This window comes from Micropterus salmoides, unplaced genomic scaffold, assembly GCF_014851395.1.
Source record: "Micropterus salmoides isolate LMB-PRFRI ecotype aquatic unplaced genomic scaffold, ASM1485139v1 Ms_hic_scaffold_12, whole genome shotgun sequence".
Taxonomy (NCBI): domain Eukaryota; kingdom Metazoa; phylum Chordata; class Actinopteri; order Centrarchiformes; family Centrarchidae; genus Micropterus; species Micropterus salmoides.
In genome coordinates, this window is record NW_024040263.1 from 12,688,829 (window position 1) to 12,711,861 (window position 23,033).

Here is a 23,033-nt window from a genome sequence, read left to right on the forward strand (position 1 = left end):
ACTTTAAGACCCAGCAATGATCGGGTAATTCCAGATAAGCCACCTCAATTCAGTTGTTAGACAAGCATTCCTCTCTATCTGCCAACTTCAAAGACCCAGCCCCAGTGATAACTGTATTCAGACTCTTGACCTCCAGTTTGCTGTGTATATAGCAGAGTCTTTGAGGTGGGAGGCAGCATCCTTTGTTTGCGTGCTGCTGACAAACTCCCGCTGGAGCTGAGCCTTCAGACTCGGCCAAGCCAGACCCCGCTGCCTCCTGCGATGGAGGGAAACTTTGGCCGGCAATTGTGAGAATTTCCTGCCACAGGAAAGGAGAGAAGAGAGGGGCTGAGCAGAGTTGAAATAAGCAGAGAGGGGCGAGGAGATGAGGCTGAGAGCAGGGAGAAGGAAAGCAAAGAAAATACTGATGGATAATTTTAGTATACTGCTGGGCAGTGGGTGAAGCTTAATCCTGACTGGCCACTCACCAGTTCAGCTTTGGCCAAAATCCAGGAGAAAAGCCAGTTGTGATCCATATAAAATCTCTATTAGCATCGGCTTTGCTCTTATGTTATCGCTGATAATCGCTCTCATCTTTCTTTCCCACTGAGAAGGAGTGTGTCTCACTGTGTTGTTTTTGCTCATTCGCATCAGCCAGAACTAATGCGTGGCTTGTACTTTTCCATTCCAACTGAGAGGGTCTGTCTGAATTTCACTCCACACAGTAATATATTGAGTTAAATTATCAGCTCACCAATTATTCCTGGGAACTTGTTCCTGTGAGGCTAGCTTAGTTTTAGCCACATATCCATCGGTCTCTCTGTCCCACCTGACATATTTTAGACATCCCGTGTGACCCTCTCATCAGGACCAGAAGATCTGGTCTGGTCTGTACTCATATTCACATATGAACCTATCCAGCTGTCAGGGAATAACATGCTTATGCTGCTTTTATAGCTCATAGCCTGCAGTCTAGGGGGTCAAAATGAAAAAAGGCTGACATGGTTCTTGTGGATTGGTGTGTGTTTTGTAATAACTGCATTTATCTGCACTTGCTAACAGTTGTTACTACATGAAATAAACTAAATCTAAACCTGAAAATGAATGTGTTGCAAAAGGGCTGCTTCAAAAAGTACACTGCACACAAGGAAATGTGTGGTGAACTGTGGCATAAATAGTATTATTTTCAGTACTGCAGTTGGCTTTGAGACTTTGGTGCTTGCCTGATTCCTTTCCCATTTGTAATCTGTTGTACTTCAGCCAACTTGGCACATGTATATGTAAATATCACCATATTATCATGGTAGTAAACTTCAGTTTTCTATTTGAGGATAAGTCAGTGATTGACATACATTTGTCCAGTGTGGCTTTGTAGCTGCTTTTAACCATAAGGACATTTGGTAAGGACATACAATCACCGGAGCCAGTGTTTCTCTTGGCTGACTCCCCGCCTATTATCTGGCCAGGAACAAACGAAGGCAGTGCCTTACAGCCGGGTGGTCGGTGCTCGGCTGTCTTCCTGTGAGGGAAGCAGGAAGAGGAAGTGAGGTAGTTCCCAGGCGAGGGCTAAGGAATTGGGGTGGACAGTGAGGGAAGAAAAATAAAAAATAAAATATACTAATGAATCTGAAGTTATCGAAGCAACCAAAAATAGAAAGGTTTGGGTGGGATGTGACTGGAGTGTCTGGGATATTCTTGTAAACCTCTTATATGGCTTTGTTGATCCAACTTTTTAAAATTCCAGATACACAAGATTGTATGTGTGTGCGACTCTATTGTTAGGTTGTTTGTGCCAGATGCCCATGCCCCTGTCTACTTCCTGCAGCCAAACAAAAGATAGAAAAATATCCTTGCTCCTCTGTGAATGAATGGAGACACAAAGAGGTGCACTGACAAATATTCAGTTTTATCCACCTGCATGGTGAATCCTGTTGTCATTAGATACAGTCCAAATTATGTTACCGTAAAGTGGATTTGACACACATTGTAGCCCTATGGGGTGTGTCACTGAATAGCTTCCCTCCAAAGGCACTTAATGGATCCCGTAGCCCTCATTTTGGGGTTTGGGGGTGGAAAGCTAACCATGTGTTTGTATGTCTAATTTGCATTTCAATGGCTTTACTGTCTTTGGAGTGGTTTGTCTTTAAACATGAGGTTGGGCTTTGCAAACACACACAAACTTGCATGTGCACACACTTACACACACATAGATACACAAGCAAACACAAGAATCTCTAGCCCTGCGCAGTGCTTGCTTTCAAGAATGTTGGTATAATTACGTTCCTCTGGGTTCACTATGCTCCAAAAATACTAGGCTCAACACACCCACCAAACACACAGCTTTTGAGACATACCGTTTCACATCCACAAGAAAAAATAGATCTCGTTTGTCAAATAAAATAGTGTTAAAATATAGTTGTTAATGTGTCTTTTGACACATGCATGCTGGTGTCACAGTGGTTGCTTCAGGAGTGCAGTGGCAGAGGGGAGACCCTGTCTTGGTCGCATCACACCTTGTTGTTAGTGGGTTTGTCTGCCATCTAGGCTTGTTGTTGGTATGTAAATGCTCATGTATAGTTGAGCCTAGACTTTGCAGCAGTAGTGTGCAAGTGTTGTTCTGACCGCTCTGTCTGGCTGACAAAACTTTATGGTTACCTTTCATTTGTCCACGTCAAGTCAATTCCCAATAGCTCGTGTCTCACTTGTTTGACTTTTTTTTTTACACATATACCTTTGTTTTATCTCTGTAGTTCTCCACCAAAATACAAGTCTTCATTGCAGGCACAGTCTGCTGTCATTTTATGCTGCTGTTCTTGAGCTTGAGCTAAAAAAAAATAACAATTCCTTGGTGTAATTTAGCCTTGAAATGAAGTGGAACTGCCAGACTGGTGTTTCGAAGATAAAATAAACTACTCTGTGTCTCTTTACCGGGGGTTACTATTATCTCAGTCACGCTCAGCTAAACATAGCACTCCTACTAAAAGTGTAAAGGACATTACTCTAATGTGTTAATGCAAAACATAATTTCAAATCAAAACTTCTACCTATCCTGCCTGAACTTTAGACTTCATTCACAGTTTTTGCATTGGTAACGGGATTAGCAAGAATTTTGCTATCATGTTTAGCAGTCATTCAATATGTTGTCACTTTCACACATAGTTTACCAGTGTCTTTTCCTGCCTTTGTGTTACTAGTTTGGTTTACAAGTTTTTCTCAAGGTTGTGCTACATTTGTACTTGCTGTCATTCCACTAAAGAAGAAATTGTCCGCTCCTTCAAGGCCTGGAAACGTGTTTCCTTCTGTCTTTTCTCTACAAACTGCTTGCTATGTGGGTGATTGAGCAATGGAAGAGGCTGGGGATGTGGGCAGCCATTTGGCATATGTCAACTAAAGGACTTTCACAGATAATTGGGAGATATCGCCATGGCTCCTCTAATACAGTGGACATCAACAGTCAGGACTTAGCATAACAAACCCATATGTCACACCTTATGTTTAAAGAGGGTTATGGAATAGTTTGTCTGGCAGTGTTGGTGAGGCGTTGTGAACATGTTCGACTCCAGTAATGGCGTTGATAGACACTTACACATCTGATATGTATGTCTAGCACTGTTTCCTATAGCAGCGTAACCAGCAGAGCTTCCTTAAATGTTTCAGTTTGGCATCAGAACTGAACGGAACCTAGAGGGCAGCACTGCATTCACAAGACATTGTATATTTGAAAAAAATTTAACCCAGAAATCAAACATAAGCATTTTCAAAACATTATATCTATGTTGCAAATGGGAAAAGGCTCCATACAGATGTTTTCTATTGGAGATCTCTTTGTGTACAACGAAAACCACTGCCATACCTGCATAAGGAGCTGAAGTGCCTCAGACTTGGTGTGTGAGGGGGTTAACACAGTTTGCCTGACATGATGCTTTAGAGTTTTAGAGTGTGAGATGGCTAATAAGGTCATTGGGTTCACATTTGATAAGCTGTTAGCATGTTGCAGTGCACACTTCCAGAGTTTTGTCTTACTTTGATATTTTGACAGGATAACTTTTTTCAAATTGCGTTTTATTACACTTTAGTGATGGCAAATAGCCTTTGTCAGAGGATTTCGTTAGTCAAGGATGCTTTATGTAAATCATCAATGTTATTACAGGCTGTTTGGTATGTTACTGTATGTGTACTTTGATTATATTTTCTTTTCTGGTCAGTTTAAGTTTCTCTTGCAACACCTAACATGTTTTTGTATTCTTCCACTTTGTCTCCTCTGCAGAGATCGAAGCCAAAGAGGCCTGTACCTGGCTCCGAGCAGCAGGGTTCCCACAGTACGCCCAGCTTTATGAAGGTAATGACGCCTATGAGACACCCTGCCCACTCTTGCACCCAGTGGCAATAATAAAGATAAGAAAGGCCAAAATAAATCCCTTTGTCATTTTACGAGAAAGTCACAGATATGCTGGGAATCATGGCATAATCCAACTGATTTTTGATGTTACTTTAGTGGCCTGTGAGTTTTTGAAAGGCTGTTATTTTACCACATCAACAGGTGAAAAATTCTGAACTGAAATTGGTTAGGCAGATCTACTAATGCTAAGTAGCTAATAACAACATTAACACATTTTCTTGAATTCTGATTAAATTGTCACTGTACACACCACTTTGATATTTGATATTTTACAAGTGATGATGTTTAGCTCATATAGAAGACCACTATGTCCTCTGCCAAGCACACAAAACAACAACATGCACACTTGCGCCTGTGCATGCATACACACCACACACAGTGTAACATTCCTGAGGAGTAAAGCCACTCAAAACTTAGCCCACCTTAGTACAATATTCCAAACATTAACTGTAACGTAACCTATACAGTAACTCTTTGAGGACCAAAGGTCTTTCTGACCTTGTTGATATAAACATAAAACATGTTTTCGACACCCTCAGAAGTTACTCATACATTATCAAATGGTTAAGAAAGAATGCTTTGCTTGACCCTTCTGTTTTAAATACACACTCACCAAAATACATCAGACATTCTTTACACTCCATATAGCTACTCCAACTATACTATGGCATACCATGAGCCGACCAGTTGCCCTTATGTAACTACAGGACGATGACAGCAGGACCAAGTTACAATTGTCAACAAGTCATTGCTTGTTGCCACTTAACCGTGAAAGGTTTCCTATTTGAACGGAAAGCTCATTGTGTTTCTGAACAGGTGATAAAGCAGGTTATATACATACATGAAGAGCAACAATGCAAACCACACATCACTGTGCAGATTTTACTCCCTCGCTAGTTTGTCACTTGCAAGTAGAAATTTGTGTCAATGCATTACACATTTTTCCTTGCCTTGTGTCCCACGCTCTATTCCCAAGCTCTATTGTCTCTACAGTCAAGACTATTGCCCCACTAAAGATAAGCACACTGATAAGCCTGTTCCAGTACAGTAGGCTAAGGGTGCTGGCCTCCCTTCAATAGCATTTTCTTATCATCATCTCCTCTAGGGGTTTAGATGCAAGATTCCCATTTTGGGTTGGGTCAACGCATTCCAGAAAACATCTTAAAATCCATCCATCAATCCCTATACCAGACCATAGTGCATAAATATTCTTTATGATTAAGACACACTAATGCTGTGACTCCTGTTAATGAGGTAGACTAGGGAGAAAGAACGAAAAGGAGAATAGGAAGTGGACCTCTGAGCAGTAGTGGAGTACCTATTGTTATTCTTCAATCAATCCCCTGTTTTCTCCCTCTGTGCTCCACATCCCCCCTGCCTGCCAGGTCTGAAAGCTGCAGCTGTGTTTGTTTGGTCGGCTAAGACGCTACTTCCTCTTTTAGCTTTTCATCAAGGCAGTATGGGGGGAGAAGGTGGGACGGAAGGCCCTGGTGGGTGTTTGAGTGGGTGGGTGTTTTAAAGGCTAGGGGTTGTATCTTTAGTTCTATCTGATCACATTGATCCAATCAGAGGTAAGGAGCTGCCCATACTAATCGCACTCTATCTGTTTAGATGCCCTGTTTCCCATTGACATCTCTTCAGTCACCCGAGACCATGACTTCCTCGATCGGGACTCTATCGAGGCTCTCTGCAGGTGAGATTACATGTCATACTTTCATACTTCCTTTCTCTTTCTTTTGATGTTATGCATCATTCCTCTTATTCTTCTAGCTCTTGTTTTCCCCCCAAATGAAACCATGAGGGCATGACTTCAAAAGGAGGCATGCTTTGGAAAGTTGCTGATGAGATGAAAGAATGACACGATAAGCACCACGGAGCCATGTACTGTACCTTTTCCACTCTACATTTAGTTTTCTGTGCCCATACCTTCTTCTCCAGTTATTTTCTCTGGGGCTGATAGTGTTTACCCTAGTCATTAGAGTCCTTTGTATCGCCTGGCAAGTGAAAGGTAGGAGTGAGATATACTCCTACCTTTTACTGCTGAATGTCACGCAATGCTCTTTACATTCAGTCTTTCATTTCATGTTGTAGCAGACATAGGATATTCGGCCATGAAGTGTCATACAAACAAAGTTTGTGCACGAGAAAAAAGGCTTAATGGCTGTAAGTATCATTGGAGGGGACTGGGTTTGTATTCTGGTCAGTGCCCCTGCCATATTAATTAGCATATGAGGAGGAGGTTAATGGCTCTTTAATGGAGTTGACTCCTTCATCAAATTCCAACTCTCCGTAATAAAGTACAGCAGGTGTCCCTCCATACATCTGGCAGCTATCATCTCAATGTCTCCTCTTTTGGCAGCCTTTCGCCCCCTCCCTACAAACCCAACTATCCCTCAGTTCCCATCCCTTCATCTCCCCATTGTTATATGATCTACTCTAAGAGCTCTCTAGAGGGTGGACCCCACCACCACCCCCACTCCCCTTCTCCAGGTGGCTTAGGGGATAAGCTTTCCGCCCCCTCCCCAAGTTGTCGTCGCCACTCCAGCAGATTTTATTCTCCTTTTCTGTCTCCCTCTCATTCTCTTCTCGCTCATGTGGGGATTATCCTTCAGCAGCTCATTAGCCAGCCTGGGTTCAACCAAGCTCCTCTGTCTTTCTCTTCCCCTCTTCTGTTTTTTCATCCTTTCTTCCAACATACATATTCTTCGTAATGAGAGGTGTGTGTTTAAGCAAAAAAAATCGGGAGGCTACATTATTTAAAGCCCATTTTAATATAACCAATTTTGCATGTGTATGTGTTTGTGTTTGCAGGAGACTGAACACCCTCAACAAGTGTGCTCTAATGAGACTGGAGATATCACCGCAAAGAAAAAGAGTAAGCGCACACGCATTCACTCCACTCCTTTCTGAAAACCTCCTTTGCATGTCTCCTCAACCACAACGTCAACCATCAGTTCACTCTTGGCTACAAGGCAAAGCTGTGTTTTCTCTCATCTTGTTTAATGAGAAGGCACCTGTTGGGGTTTAGTTCTATATCAAGTGGGCTGTGAGGACCCTAGGGGGAAGGAGGATAGCTTTTAATGTATAAATGAAGGGGTTGCATTCACCAGGACCTCTCCCTACTCAAGGCGTGCTCCCGTTCTTCCCCAAATACTTCCTTCATACTTATCTTATACTTACATCATAAAAGGAATTAATATGCTGCTTTTGTGGCACTCTTGCAATATGCAGCACCACACTGAGGCACAATCCACACTACTCCATTTTAGTTTACAAACGGAGAATTAAAATGAATACGATCTCCGTCCACATTAAAATGCACATCTAGTGTCTGTTCAGGTACACTGGGCATGTGCATGTCAATGTAAACATGAAGCAGATGGTCTATTCCATAGTTACAGAAGATTTTGAGAAGGAATTAATAAATACAGACGAAGCATCAGACCATTTTTTTTTTGCATGCACCAATAACGAGCTGAATGTAACACGTTAGTGTGGCGGCACAAAACAGACTGCGAGCCGTCGCAAAGGAAACGCCAACATGCACAGTACAAGTGTAGGCAGATAAGTGTTATTTGCACGGTACAGAATATTTTAATAAAAATACCATGTCAAAAACCCGGTCAATAGCATCGTGTTTCTGCTTTGCATGACTTATTAGACCCAATCAGAGAGCCGAGCTTGAGCGAATGTGTCGTCGTTCTCCGTTTTGAATTTGAAAACGCAGTAGAGTGGATGGGGTATTAGAATTCAATTTCAAGGAAACAGGCCTCTTGGAAAGTGTTTTTCCTCTTTGAAAACAAGAGGATAATTCTGTGAATACCCCAGTTTTAGACCATGCGTCGTTCAAGTAAACTGGAATGTCCAGAATGACACTTAACACTGTCGCTTTGTGAAGAATTGCTCCTTTTTATACACATCAACCTTAATTCCCTAATGCCCTTAAGTGCTACATAGCAACATCTTTGTTCTGTGTGTGGTGGTATTCATTAGAATGACCCTTTCTGTGGCACCTTTCATTTCAGGAGTCAACAGAAATGAGTCAAAGAGGGTATTGGTCATCCCACCCCCCTCATAGACAGCTTAGGAATGCATTGATCTCCTCATGTCTGAACATTTCCTCTCCCATCTTTCTGTTATTATTCAAGTGTAATAATAAATAGTTTTCATTCTGCAGACTCCAAGTGACGCTAAAAGTGCCGAGTTTTTGATGGTTTGAGGATAAGGTGTTTGCAGAATGTTGATAAATGGTTGACGCTCTATTTGTCAGTCATCGCTCTCTATGCACAGTGAATAGGATATTACTGTTATCTCACATTCCAACCAACATAACTTAAAAGCAACAATGGAATCCGAAAATGTTACGAAAATCTTTGTCCTCATGAAATCATTGACTTTAATAAAAAGCCCTGGATGTAACAGTAATAGATAACACTCTTTGTTTCATTTGAAATTACATCATGTTTCCACTGCAAAACATATAATTAATCATGCCTGTATGTGGAGCCAATGTGAGCAGTGAAACAGGAACGCTGGCACTCAACTAGTGGAACATGAATTTTGTGGATTTGATCATTTCCCTACTAAATTTTTTTATTCAAAGTGTTAATTTCCTGGCATCTTCGTGCAGGGTTCTGGTTGCTGTTTAAATAGATTGCTTTTTAAACATTATATTTTGACATATATTTGTTTTTAGAGTGTTTTTGTGAGTTCAGATTAAAGATACAACTTTATAAGCTGGGGAGGGAAGGAGGTAGTTTACTTGTGGGCTGTGATTTGGTTTTATAAGCTTTGGTCCTCCACTTTGATTGGTGAACTGTGAAGAAGAATCTTCAAGCTTAGCTTGTTTGTGTCTGTTCATGTTTGAAAGAGGGTTGATATCTCTGTCATGGATAAGGGATAAGGATTGACAGTAGCAGTGTATCAGTGACACTGTCTCACACAGTGTGTGTGTGTGCATATGTACAGACAGAGGGGATAAAGACAATAGGGGGGAATGAACCCAGTCTGGCCGGCTGCTTTGTGAGCTATGGGGGTCATAATGGAATTTCCTGAAGTCCCTCCGGAGCCTGAGATAAATTAACCAAACTGTGGGAAAGGTGTTTGGATTTGTGAAGCTGTAGTATGTACAATAAATGCGACTCAGTAATGGGCACTTTTTTCGTTGTCTTGTGCATCTATTGTCCATGCAGTCATGATGTGACTGAATCGTGTTTACTTGCTGACCATGGATATTTTTGCTTCATCAAGTCATATGCTCAACCACAAGACCTCAGTTTAAGATAATGTTATAAACTGTTGTCTTATTACGTCACTGGTGTTATATATCTTCCAAGAACAATTCCTCATTATTTGTTTTTATATAAAGGTTCTTGTGATGTGAAGGCATTTGACATCCATCATATATCATATATTTCATGTGCTTACTTAGATACTTTGTTAATCCGAAAAGAAGTTTAGGCATCCGGTAGCTTATTCGGTACAGACAATACATACCAGTGCAAATAAACACATTATTAGTAATAACAAAAAAGGTGAATAAAAGGCAATAATAATTAATGACAAGCAGGCAAAAAGACTAAATAATAACAAGCAGATACTATGACATGATACACTAATGACAAGCAAATGAGACATGATAATCTAACCACTAAATGGGAACTGAACATAAATGTGCAGAAGGCAATCTGCATGTGCAACAATTACAAAATAAATTCCATAACAGAGTTTTCCTGGACCAAGGTGAGGAATGTTGGAGGAGAAATGGAAAACGTAGCAGTGCACAATGTCTTCTAACTGTTCCTCTCCCTTCCTCTCTTTTTTCCATCTGTTTTTGGTATTTCTTCCTCCCTCTACCTTATCCCCTCCTTCTACCCTATCAAGAGTGAGGACTCCGATGAGGATGAGCCTTGTGCCATCAGTGGCCGCTGGACCTTCCAGAGGGACAGCAAGCGCTGGTCCCGTATGGAGGAGCTGGAGGTTTTTTCCACACTGTCCACAGATGCTGCTCCGTCCCCATTCCCCAAGGACCAAGTACCCCAGAAAGGCAAGCTCGCCCTGCGTGAAGGCAACAGTTCAGAGAGTGTGCTGACTGACCTCAGTGAACAGCCTGAAGTGGGCTCTATCCACAGCAGCGGGAGTGGAGGAAGAGGAGATGAGAAGAGCCAAGTTGCCACCCTGACAAATGAAGTTGTACCAGCTGGTGCCACTCGTGCCAGCTCTGTAACTAGCATGTGTTCGTCCTCGGGCACAGGTGGGTCAGGATGTGCTAATGAGGACTCCCTGTCTGATGGGATGCCTCCATCGCCCCTGGAAACACTAGGACAGTTCACCTTTGATGTGAAAACAGGAATTGGAGGACTAGGAGGAAGTCTGGACAGAGGAGGTGGCAGTGGCAAAAGCACACGCTCAAGAGCTAAGAGCTTCCTCAAGAGGATGGAGAGTCTACGGCTGCGCAGTGGCACCACCTCCAAGAGAAAGAAGAAGGGGAGCACTAGCGGAGGGAAGATAGAAATAAGTGGTCCTGTCATCAAAGAAGGTCTAGATGATGACAAGTTGCGGAGGCTCAACTGTGTGGACATCTCCAGTATCAACATCAACCAGAACCTCAATCACCACCGCAATCCCACTCAGACTATGACACTTAACCGGAATCGCTCTGTATCCTACTCCACTCAAACCAGCAACGGCAGCACTGGAAGCTCTGGGAGCAGCCAGTCCGAAGCTAGCAGTGGTAGTGCAGTAAGCACACCAAGCCCAGTGACTCGCGCTCGCAGCCACAGCACAGCGGCTGGCTCTAGTAAGAGAGGAGGAATGTATTTGGAGGGTTTTGATCCTTTCAGCATTCCCCAACATGCTTCAGGTAGACAGCCAGCACCCCCACCCAAATCTGCCCCGCCCATCCCCTGTCAAGGTAGTAATGGGATGACAGTTGATGAGCAGAACCACAGGAACAACTTCAGTGTTCGAGACAATAGTAGACAAGCGGAAGAAGAAGAGGAGGAGGAAGACGGGGGCATGATTTTCTTCTATTTACCAGAAGGTCACAAGCCCGGAACCTTCCCCAAAGCCCTGCAGGACGGGAGTTCACGCAATAATAATCGGAATGATGACGGGAACTCAGTGATTCTAAGGGGGCGGCAAAGTAGACGCCAGCATCATGGCTCTTCAGGCTCCGTCGACAGCCGGCTCAGTTTTTATGACAATGTCCCCCACACTGAGAGAGAGGAGGAGGAAGAGGGGGATGAACACAAACTGGAGGAAGTGCTACAACATGTCAGCGGCCTGCAGCGGTTTGTTAACGCCTGGTCGGAGGCTGTGGCTGGTGAAGAGGAGGAAGAGGAGGAGGATGAAGAAGAAGAAGAAGGAGACTCAGATTCAGCACTGGACTCAGCCTCCCCATGCCCGTCCTCTCCTCTGCAAAACCGGCTTGAGGAGACGGAGAACGGAAGTGACCAAGACAGCACAGGAAACCCGCTGGGCGAAGGAGAGGAAGGGATGAGAGAGAGGAGAGATTCTGGTGTCGGGGCATCTCTAACCAGAACTAGCAGGTCAGTAAAGAAAATGTAAACTGTCTTTTTACTAATGCAGTAAATTGTCTTTCTGGTGCTCACTGCATAAAAAAACCCAATTGATAAAAAGCAGCAGCAACATGAACCCTTTTCAGAAAGGGCGGAAAGCTCCCTGTTACTCAGGGTAATCACAGACCTCACAGGGACTATTTACTCCAACTTTTTTTAAATACTACTCTTGTACTACTTGTTGTGTTGGTGAACTGATCCGTTAACAGATATAATTCAACCTGCTGCTTCTAAACCATCTCATGCTTTTAGTCTTCTTCTATAAAATTGATGCCAAACATTACCCTAGTCCATGAAAAGCTCAAGGACAACAATAGAAAGACAAACAGTCAGGAACCAACAAAAAAGAGTTTTCCATAGAAAGTGACAGCAGCTCTCTAACTAGCATGTGTTCGTCCTCGGGCACAGGTGGGTCAGGATATAGGAAAGGAACCAGTCAGGAACCAACAAAAGATTTTTGCATAGAAAGTGACAGCAAAGGATAAACAAGGGGACACGCTGAGACTTCTCTCCTTACGTAATGGCGCTGAACACACTGGAATGCTGCTTGGTCTCCATGGGGACTGTTGCTGTTCCTTCAGGAATCCACAGGCATAATTACATTTGGGGGGCGTCAGAGTTGTTAGTCCTTCAGACAGTCCCTTGATTGATGTGTACATAAATCCCCTGTAATCCCTAAACTGATCACTTGGCACATAAAACTACAAATATTGTGTGTTATTTTGAGTTTTATGTGTAAACAAAAGCATGACGGAGATCCGAAGCATTATAGTGCTCCTTTTTTAATCTTCTTCTCACATCTCAATTTGTGCTCCCTCCTTCTCCTTACCTGTACTCCAGGCCACAGAAACTCCGCTGGCCAAGCTTCCAGAACTCGCACCGGCCCAGCTTGGCCTCTGCCCAACTCCAGATTAGCTGCCAGTCTGTGCTACAGATGAATCTGCTCCAGAAGCTGTCCCTGCTGCAGCTCACTGCTCTGCTGGAGAAACACACCCCTACAAACAAACATGGCTTCAGCTGGTGAGTGGGCTGGAGGAAAATGGAATGCTTGTGTAAGGGACATGCAGAGTATACGTATTGTGGAGAAGGCGATTTTGTATGGTGATTGTTCGACACAATGTTTTTTCTTAAAGCATGTTTTTCATGTAAAATGCCTTCTGTGTCTGGCTAATCGTTCCCTGCACATGATGCCTTGGATTTATCCATTCAGCAATCTATCTAACTACTACCCCTCCATCCCACCCATCTCCCACCCTTCCATCTGCAGGTAGTTGTATAGTGTGGTGACGGCTGTCCACAGAGGTTGGGTTTCACATTCTTTTCCCAGGCCCATAATTGCTGTGAAGGGGTGTACATTGTCTTTTTCTCAACGGGGCAATCATAGCTGTTTACACGCATGGTGTTACAAGAGCTGGGGGCTTGAAAGATCTGTCCTCAGCAATTATCCCTCCACCACCGCCTTCTCAACCACTTGTAGACTATTTGTCTGACCTCACTTTATATGCTGCTCATGATTATCCAGTTGCACCTAATATCCTCTTTGTTACTGTATCTGCTTTAGAGATTCTGCAGTCGTTTCCAACCTAACTTCTGCCTTCTCTTTTCATCTGTATTCCTGCATTTTTCTCTTTTTCTGGAACATTTATTAGATAGGTAATTTGACAGGGAAGCCCTGATCTAAAAGCATTTATATAAACAAGACTTAACTTTGTTGACTGGACAATACATCACTGGACACTCTTCACAGTCCAAATATAAAATACAACATCTGAAGTATGTTTTATGCTCCTTTACAAGGACAATTGATGTTGTTGTGTTTTTCCACTTCTTCTGTTTCTTCTCCCGAGGCCTTCCTTGGACAGGAAGAGAAAGCATTATGACAGTCTTATGACACTGAGACTAGGATTGAAAGACAGAGTCCACTTGTTGGCCGCTGAAAGTCCACACATATTCAGAATTCCGGGCCAGGATCAGAATATGCTTATTTTCCATTTTTCCCGAACTGTGGTTCTGAGAATCGCTCTGAGTCTCATGAATGCGTTCTCTTACAAAGACGAGCTTGTCCTGAGTCACGCATAGCGTCTCTCTGCTAAACACACTCACACCCATGCAGATATATACACAACCATAAATCAGTGGGCGCGATCTTCTGAAACGGTCAGAGTTGCATGTTTCAGCTTTGGGGTTTGTGGTTATAGACTTATTGTTCACTTGCATCCAAGTGCACACAGACACACACATACACACACACACACAAATACAAAGTTAGAAATTGTGAGACAGACACTTTGTGCGGATGTATAAAGCAGTGGGATCCTCCCCGTTTGACACCCTGGTGTACATCCTACTTCCACTTCTATTCTCTCTTCAGCCTGTTTAACCACCCCTCTCATAAACCTGGAGACAGGCTTCTGCAGCGGCTTGGTTTCTTCCTTGCACACACACACACACACACACACACACATAATTCTGAAAATAGATTTAGTAGACAGAGTTTTACATTAAAGCTTAACTAAATGGACAACCATTGGAAACATGTCCGAGATTGTTACAAATCTTCTGTGTCAATATTTTAAGTTCAGTTCAGTTTTTTTCTTCTTATCTTTTAACCCTGATTATTGTAAGATATGTTGTTGTTGATTACAAAGTAAGTTCTTACCTAGCTAGAATAAAGACATGTCCTGACACTGTTGACCTGTTAAAGACATACTTTGAAAACCAAAATGCATATCAAAATCCATGTCAGTATGTAGCAGATATTGATGAGTTTTCTTTTGTTGTGTGTATATGTTGCAGGGCTGTGCCAAAGTTTATGAAGCGGATCAAGGTGCGTGACTACAAAGACAGGAATGTATTCGGTGTGCCACTACAAGTCATCGTCCAGCGGACAGGCCAGCCCCTCCCTCAGGGAATTCAGCAGGCCATGCGCTATTTACGCAATCAGTGCCTCGACCAGGTAACAAAGTACACAAATAAACACATGTATGGACAGATGTATACATAAACTGTGCATATACGATAATTGCAGTGTATGTCATACTTTCTGCCACTCTGTCATTTAGCTTTAAGTGCTGTTTTCAGTTTCCACTTTTAAGATTCCTATTCTTTAGGGTGCTGGAGTTACGTAATATCTGAATTTTAGGACATCTGCAAATATTAATCTATGATTTATTTCACTTGGTGTTACATAAGATGGAGCAGTGAATCGGAAAAGCCCTGATACCCACTTAGTCAGTGTGTGTATACAGTTTCTGCCTGTCCCCCTTTTTCTCTCTGTGACACATTCGCTGAAGCAGGGAGGCCTGGAGAGAGTCAAAGTGTGCAGCTGTTAAGTCACCTGTGCCTGTTTAATCGAGAGACATTATGAAAGATTTATCTCAGAGCGTATGTGTGTGTGTTTACATTCATAAAGGAAAGAAAGAGGCAGTTAGGAGAAAATAGCTGTTAATGTAGGGCAAAACAGAAAACAGAGTGATGGTGTTCTCTCAGGACAAGGCGCCTCTGTTTGGAAATGGTGAAAGCTCATGGAAAATATTCAGGCTGGACAAGCCAATGGCCTTTTTCTCTTTTCCTCCCCAACATTGCCATTTCATACAGCCTTAAAAGGCCACTGATGAGGTCCCACACAGCATTCAGTACAAGAATGCCCACTGGGTATCACAGAGCTTCTTGTAAATACAGTCAACAGTTGTGATGTAACCATATTGACTGTAAGCTCTGGATTTGGGGATAAGGCAAGAATATTATTTTCAATCATAACAGTATGTAGCTTTAAAAGACAGGGCTCTTTTGTGCTGATAGGATTAAACATTGTACTCACAGTTACTCTTATCAGGTTCCTGTGCTTGGTATGTATGCGTGATGTAACTCTTTCTCTCTTTGTCCTTCACTCTTTGTCCAGGTGGGTCTTTTCAGGAAATCAGGAGTTAAATCTCGTATCCAAGCTCTTCGTCAAATGAACGAGGTGAGCGGCGCAGATGGGGTTGGCGTCAACTACGAGGGCCAATCGGCATATGACGTTGCAGACATGCTCAAGCAGTACTTCAGAGATTTGCCAGAACCCCTGCTCACTAGCAAACTGTCTGAGACCTTCCTCCAGATTTATCAGTGTAAGAACACACACACACACACACACACACGTACGTTCAAAGTATAAATAAAGTCTTGTAGAGACATCCACATGCGCTCGCACATGCCTTTACTTCTCATGCACAGCCACACATCTTTAAGAGGATTAGCATGGAGCGCATTGTTTTAGAGCTGCAGATGCTTGCCTGCCATGGAGCAAGAAATTGTGAAACCCATAAAAAGAAAACAAACAAGATGAGTGCAGGAAATACCTGCGGAATGAGGTGATACAGTATTGGTCAATCCATCTGTGACTCCCTGTTAACATGGTCTTATGTTATGTTCCTTTATGACTTTAATAACTGCATTAAGAACTGCTTATTTATATATATATATATATATATGTGTGTTGAAACAAAACCAGCCCTGTGCATGAATCATGAAGCATATAGTGTACAAATACGTAAGCTTATATAACACACTTACAGATCCTGTCTTGGCTCATACCTGGCAGATGAAGGGAAGCCCTACACAAACTCCTTCCTAAGTTAACCAGCAGACACAAAAACAGATGACATGATGTAGCATGACAGTGGTTATTAGTCATTTTCTGCATATAATGACTAAAATGTGAGCTTGACATCCACCCTTTTCCTCTCCAGACATGCCTAAAGAGCTCCGTCTGCAGGCAGTTCGTGCCGCCGTGCTGCTGCTGCCTGATGAGAGCCGTGAGGCATTGCGGACGCTGCTGTGTCTGCTGAGCGATGTGACGGCCAGTGTGGCTGAGAATCAGATGACCCCCACCAACTTGGCTGTTTGTCTGGCTCCGTCACTCTTCCACCTCAACACCCTGCGCCGCAAGGAGAGCTCTTCGCCAAGGTGTGTGTCTGTGTGTGCCTCTACTGCCATTAATTTAGTTGAATGATTTCATTGTCTTTTTGATTGCTGTCACTGACACAGTTATTGTATTAGCAGCTTACATAACATGTATTATGCTGTACATTCTGAAAACAGGAAAGGGTCACTCTAAAGAAACAAAAGAGCAGGATACTGCTGTAGATGTAGGTGTAGATGTACTGCATCTTTAGAGAGGAGGAAGGGAAAGAGACAGAGGAAGTAGAAGGGTTACATACACATCTTTACCTAATTAAGAAACACATATTTTGTTTCACATTTGGCAGAAGAGGGTTCATTAGGTGCACCCTCAACCCCTGGCACGTTCTCTGCCCTCTCTAATGCCCCCACTGTCTGTTTGATTGATGCTGTCACTAATCATGTCCACTTGTGTACCCCCCCCCCCCTTTTTTTTTTTTTTCCTTGGTCAAAGGGTGATGAACAGGAAGCAGACACTGGGAAAGCCAGACCAGAGAGACCTGAATGAGAACCTGGCTGCCACTCATGGCCTGGCACACATGATCCAGGAGTGCAGGAAACTCTTCCGGGTGAGTAGTTAACAACACTGGAGCTGAAGCTGTACCCTAACTCGTCACTTTTAAAGTTAACGTTAGCATGAAAATGAAAAGCTGACGAGGTCATACACAAAGAGAAATTGCCACTTAAGTCGACGAAGGTGTGTGACTTGTTGAATGTCACCTCTCTCATTGCCAAACACCTTGTGTACAGTAAATATAGTCCCAGTTACATAAAAAACATCGTCATTTTGCTCAAGCAATGGTATGATTACATAAAGTAAATGTGCCAACCGTCCTTTACCTTGAAATACCTGCTGTTGTGCTGAACTGTAGTCCCACTAAAGCCACAAACGCATTAATCCACTTTGTCCGGTGTGGTTCTGTGTCCACACGGAGAGCACTTGACTGGATAAACAGGAAATAATCAGCAAACTACACTATTACTAATCCAATTTCAATCCCATTCAGCCTAAAACGAGTGTAGTCTTCTCTGAAATGATACAGTGAATGCTAAAATGTTGCTTACTGTGGGTCATTACTGTCCAAAGTAGTATTAGATTATGGGAGAGTTTCCTGACTTCCTGACATGGCCACATCACATAATAAGTAAACTCAATTACCTCTCAATTATTTACTTTTAATCAGATCTCAGTTTGCTCGTGGATGTTGACAAAAAGGAAAATGACCTATAAAAAAAGTGAATGCTTCCATTTCAACAATTTATTATCTAATGAAAATCCTTTTTTTAGACAGTAAATGTTGTTAGTCTTCAATTAAACCTGAAATATGGCAGGCACAAACGGGCAAAAAAAATGAGCTAGGAGATGAAAATAGGATGTTGTGTGTGTTTCCATTATTAATTGTTCTGCATCCTTAAACAAGTTTAACTTAATACAGTTTGCCATTAATTAGAGGGATTGATGTAATGCAGATGGAAACATCCAAGTGAAGTAACAAAAAGCATAAAACCTTTTTGAGTGGAGGGGGACTTTATTTTTATAAGTTCTCATTGAAGTTTTCACTCCTTCATATGCCTCAATGTTGAGTGGAACAATATAACTGTGGACAATTTATTGATATTTCTCACAAATGAGGAATCAAAACCAAATCAAACACATTTAACCATCATACACTTTAGCTGCTCATGGCCTCCAGCAACACAATGGAAAGGTAAGGACGGACACTGAACGTCCTCTTTCTGCTCCTTTCCCACAGATCCCAGAGGACATGAATCGCTGCAGGAACTCATATGTGGAGCAGGCACTGCTGCCGCGACGCTTGGAGGACCTCGCAGGTGAAGAGGTCGGGCAGGGGGGCTACAGGGCCTATCTACAGGACAGCCTAGACGCCCTCCTCAAAGAGGCCAAGGACAAGTTTAAAGGTTATGACAGCTGCTCCACACCCGAGCACGCCGAGTTGGCCTGTAGGAAGGTAAGCACACTTGTTTATTCATCAACTCACAATAGTTCATTTTAGAAACGCATCATCTGTTCAGTTCGTATGGTTGCTTTCAGTGTGTTTATTGGAGGCAGAGGGTGAATTCGATAAATCAGCCACAGAGTGAAAGTAATAAAATACATGAAAGATTAAATAATGTGAGAAGAAACAGATCGTCAATCTGTCTTTAGTGTGTAAATAGGCTACCATTCAGGAAGCACACGCTGTCTTTTCAACGATCTGTGTTTCCTGTCTTCTCCTTTCCTCCTTCATGTCTACCTTTCACTCTCTGCTGCTTCTCTAAATATCTAGTGGAAAACCAGCACTTAGGGTTTCCTGTATAGAAACACATCCGTGTGAAACTGGCCTGGCGCTCTGCTTCTCATTCCCATCCCAGTACTGGACTCTGTCCCAGAATGACATAAGCTTGACATAGACACACACACACACACACACACACACAAACATACACAACCTCTCCATTATCCCAGGCGTACATTTCCTGTGTCTAGTGTGCAATGGCCCCGTATGAGGTTATCTTTTCTCCAGTTTAAGAGTCACAAGGCACAGAGTGTGTGTTTTTTTATCTTCTGATGGCAGAACGAAGCAGCTGACTTGGCCAAAGGACATTGGGAGGTTTTGACCGTTAAATTACAGCTGGATTACCACATCTAATTACTGTCAATATGACTTATTAGATCAGATATCCTGATGGAAGCTTCCGAACACTGGCATAAGACACTTTAAACTCCTAACTAGCCACTTTACAAAATATATTATGTCAAGTATATGTGTATTGAACCAAATTTTTCAAAGAAGTGTGGCTCCAGCCCCCCGCAACCCTGTACGCAGGATAAGCCGTGGACGATGGATGGATGGATGGTGTATGTAAAGTAATTGGGCCTTTCCATTTGTTTCACCAGGTGCATGATGGCTTTCCACTGAGGCTGTGGAAGGTGACCGTGGAGGTGCCTGCGAGCCCCGAGGAGGTTCTTACACGAGTGCTGCGGGAGCAGGGCCACTGGGACGAGGACTTGCTCGAGAGCCGGGTGGTGGAGACCCTGGACGAGAGGACGGAGGTCTACCAGTATGTCAGGAACACCATGGCTCCACATCCCACCAGAGACCATCTGGTACTCAGGTAGACATGCCAGTTTCCCCTTTTTCCCTCTCTGTTTGTCTCAATTCTCTCTTTGTCTTCATCTTCTTTTTCGATGTTCTGCTCTGATTTATTGTTGTTCTTTATTCCAAACATTTTATTCTCTCTACCAGAACATGGGTAACAGAGCTGCCAAAGGGAGCGTGTGCATTGGTGTCTACATCTGTGGACCACGAAGGCGCACCTGTTGTAGGCGTTCGGGCCAATGTCCTCACCTCACGCTACTACATCGAGCCCTATGGAGCCAACAAATCCAGACTCACACATATTTCCAGGATCGACTGCAGGTGAGTGAATGACTGACAGGAGCAAAGACAAACTGGCCCTAGTTTTATGGTCATTCAGTGTCTTTTAGCTGATCACACAATGAGCTAACACCTCGTCTCTTTCTGGGGTTTTTCCAGGGGTCGGTTTCCAGAGTGGTACAATAAACTGTATGGACACTTGTGCGCTGCTGAGGCGGCAAGGATTCGTGACTCATTCACTGTGCCCATGGACAAATGAGAGAGCGGTGTGCAGTGTGACCAACAACAGACTCAACAGTTCCTTGAGCAGCGAACAGTTGGACCATAATTTGGATCTTACAGAGGACTTGAAAATGACTCATTCCACCAATTTCAGCAGAGAGGTAGATTGAGCCCAAGCCTCTTTATACTCACATTTAAAGGACAAATCCTGGATTGAAGGACTTGTTTTTGCGCTCTGATTTTGTCACAACAGACGATGTTATCGTTTAAAACTGTTCTGTTGGGGCAGCCAATGTGCTGCCAAGGGGGGTCTCATGTCACACAAACATTATTCTGGGCCAAAGGACACGATGACGCTGATACAGGATGTGAAGTTTAAACTTTATCCAGAGGGTGCTATTGCTTCTGAGAAGCCAGGGGGATTCAACAATACAAGTGTGTGTGTGTGTGTGTGTGTGTGTGTGTGTGTGTGTGAGAGAGAGAGAGAGTTCAAAGCAACAAACGGTTAATAAATACATATTCCTCACACTGGTTTCCAGTGGCACCATAATGTGTACATAAAATATTCTGCTCATAGTAACGGTCTTGCGTTACCTCTACCTTTTCAGTTACAGCAAAGCATAGGAGGAATATTAGACAATATTATGGTCAGCTGATTGATGAATCCATGGGTGAAGAAAGATGTGAATGTGCTGGTAATATGCAGACTGAGTGGAGACTATAGACGAGATATAGTGAGATGACAGGTGGCTGATAGCATAGAGGATTTTAGTGTTTCAGTAGAGGAAGGCAGAGACATGAGAATCGGTGGCTGGCTCACCAAAAAGAGAAGGAATGATGAATGAAACGGCCTCATTTACTAACATACAAATAAAAGAATTAATTAGTTTTGGATTTTGTTCTTAAAACAGTTCAGAAAGGAAGTGGTTGTGACTAAGGCTCGATGTTAGGTGAATATTGCATATTTTACAGGATCACACAAACAAAATAAAAATTTAAGACCAACAGATACTTCAAATGGACCAAATTTTGAAAAAAGTTGAAAGAAGTAGCTTTCCCAAATTGAGCTTTTCCTTGCTAATAAAAAAGTTAGTGGTAGTGTTGTCACGAGCACAGTCAATTCACATTTTATTTTTTATTGTTTTACGCTGAATATCACTTGTACGTTTTAAAAAGATACGAACAATATCGATTTCACAGTTACTTTAGGTGTAGATGAGAACAGAAAAAAAACAATGCACTGTTCTAACTTGCAACAGAAACCTCTGGCTAGGCCGACTGAAGATGAGAAGTAAACACAGGAAAAAAATGGTCCTTTTATAAAGGTGGAGATTTTACAGGTTTTACTGTAAAGAAGAGGGCAGATTGAATGTTTATGTGGTTTTAAAGGAAGGGAAACTATCTTTGTGGACGCTTCTTTCTCTGTGCTGTCATGTCAGTGTTTTTAAAAAAAGAAGTAAGAGATTCAGGTCGTCATAACAAAGTTGACCTTCATTTATAACACTCATGCTTCAATCTGAAGGCTCGCATTTGCTGTGTCGAGTTGTAGGATTAATTCACTAAGCCGTTGTTCATATCGTAAATGTTTGTACCTATAACCACGTCTTTGCCAAATAATAACGCATGACAATGACAGTTAATTTAAAACAAATATATTTATACCTCAGATATATGTTTGTTTTGTATCATACCATTTTATTTTATTTTATTTTATTTTATTTTATTGTAAATGTTAAGCTTTGTGTTACAGAATCGAACAAATGTTTTATCTTTTTTATTAATATTATTTCTGTACAGGTTAATCAAAGTGCACTATTAAATGTATTACGTTAAAATAAACAATACGTGTTCTGAGAGTTATGTAACAATGGGTACACAGAGAGATCACACCACAGACACCTTTTAAGACCAAAAAGTTGGGTCTTTTTAAATCCCTCATAATCTCCTGGATCATTTGTTCACACTACAGTTTGTCCACTTTCTCAGATCCGGACTGACTCTGGATTTCCCACCTCACCGCCACATCCACCTTTCTGTGTCTTGCCTTAGTTCCACACCAATGAATCCACGATTCGGCCAGAGAGGCGGGAGCTTGTGTGCACTGGGGTATAAACTGGCCTGCTAGATGGTGATCTCACTAGTTGTCATGTTCCTTACATAACAGTTTCATAAAGTAGAAGACAAAGGGGCCCATTATTACCACAGCTGGCCTGGACAAGACCCAGTGAGGAGGGGTACTGTCACGCGCCACAGAAGGGTCCAAGGGTCAGAGTGGGGGCTGATGTACCCCTTTATGTTTTTGATGACAAAACAGGAAGTAGCCGTCTGTAAGAGGAAAAACATCTACCCTGTGCACATAACATACTCAGGTGTCACATGCTGCATTTGTTCTGTTCACGCTCTCATCCAAACATTGGAATTAATATGATCTATAAACTTGGGCTGTGTATTTACATTGACAGATACTTTCCACATGGGTACAGCAGAAACAAGTGTTGACTTGACTCACCACAGCCAAGACAACACATTTAC

General features: G+C 42.6%; 1 protein-coding gene across 5 annotated transcripts in view; it reads left to right on the forward strand.

The window, feature by feature from the left end:
- The window catches only part of dlc1 (DLC1 Rho GTPase activating protein), a 90,690-nt gene extending 68,333 nt beyond the window's left edge, over positions 1-22,357 (forward strand). For all 5 annotated transcript variants that reach the window (XM_038713408.1, XM_038713406.1, XM_038713407.1 and 2 more), the window contains 13 exons: positions 4,247-4,318; positions 5,990-6,071; positions 7,190-7,253; positions 10,262-11,928; positions 12,799-12,978; positions 14,755-14,914; positions 15,860-16,067; positions 16,689-16,905; positions 17,354-17,468; positions 18,654-18,869; positions 19,799-20,016; positions 20,148-20,321; positions 20,439-22,357. In XM_038713408.1, coding sequence (XP_038569336.1) covers positions 4,247-4,318; positions 5,990-6,071; positions 7,190-7,253; positions 10,262-11,928; positions 12,799-12,978; positions 14,755-14,914; positions 15,860-16,067; positions 16,689-16,905; positions 17,354-17,468; positions 18,654-18,869; positions 19,799-20,016; positions 20,148-20,321; positions 20,439-20,538 — 3,473 coding nt within the window. In that variant the 3' untranslated portion in view covers positions 20,539-22,357. The remainder of the gene's footprint in view (positions 1-4,246; positions 4,319-5,989; positions 6,072-7,189; positions 7,254-10,261; positions 11,929-12,798; positions 12,979-14,754; positions 14,915-15,859; positions 16,068-16,688; positions 16,906-17,353; positions 17,469-18,653; positions 18,870-19,798; positions 20,017-20,147; positions 20,322-20,438) is intronic.
- Positions 22,358-23,033: the final 676 nt, after the last annotated feature.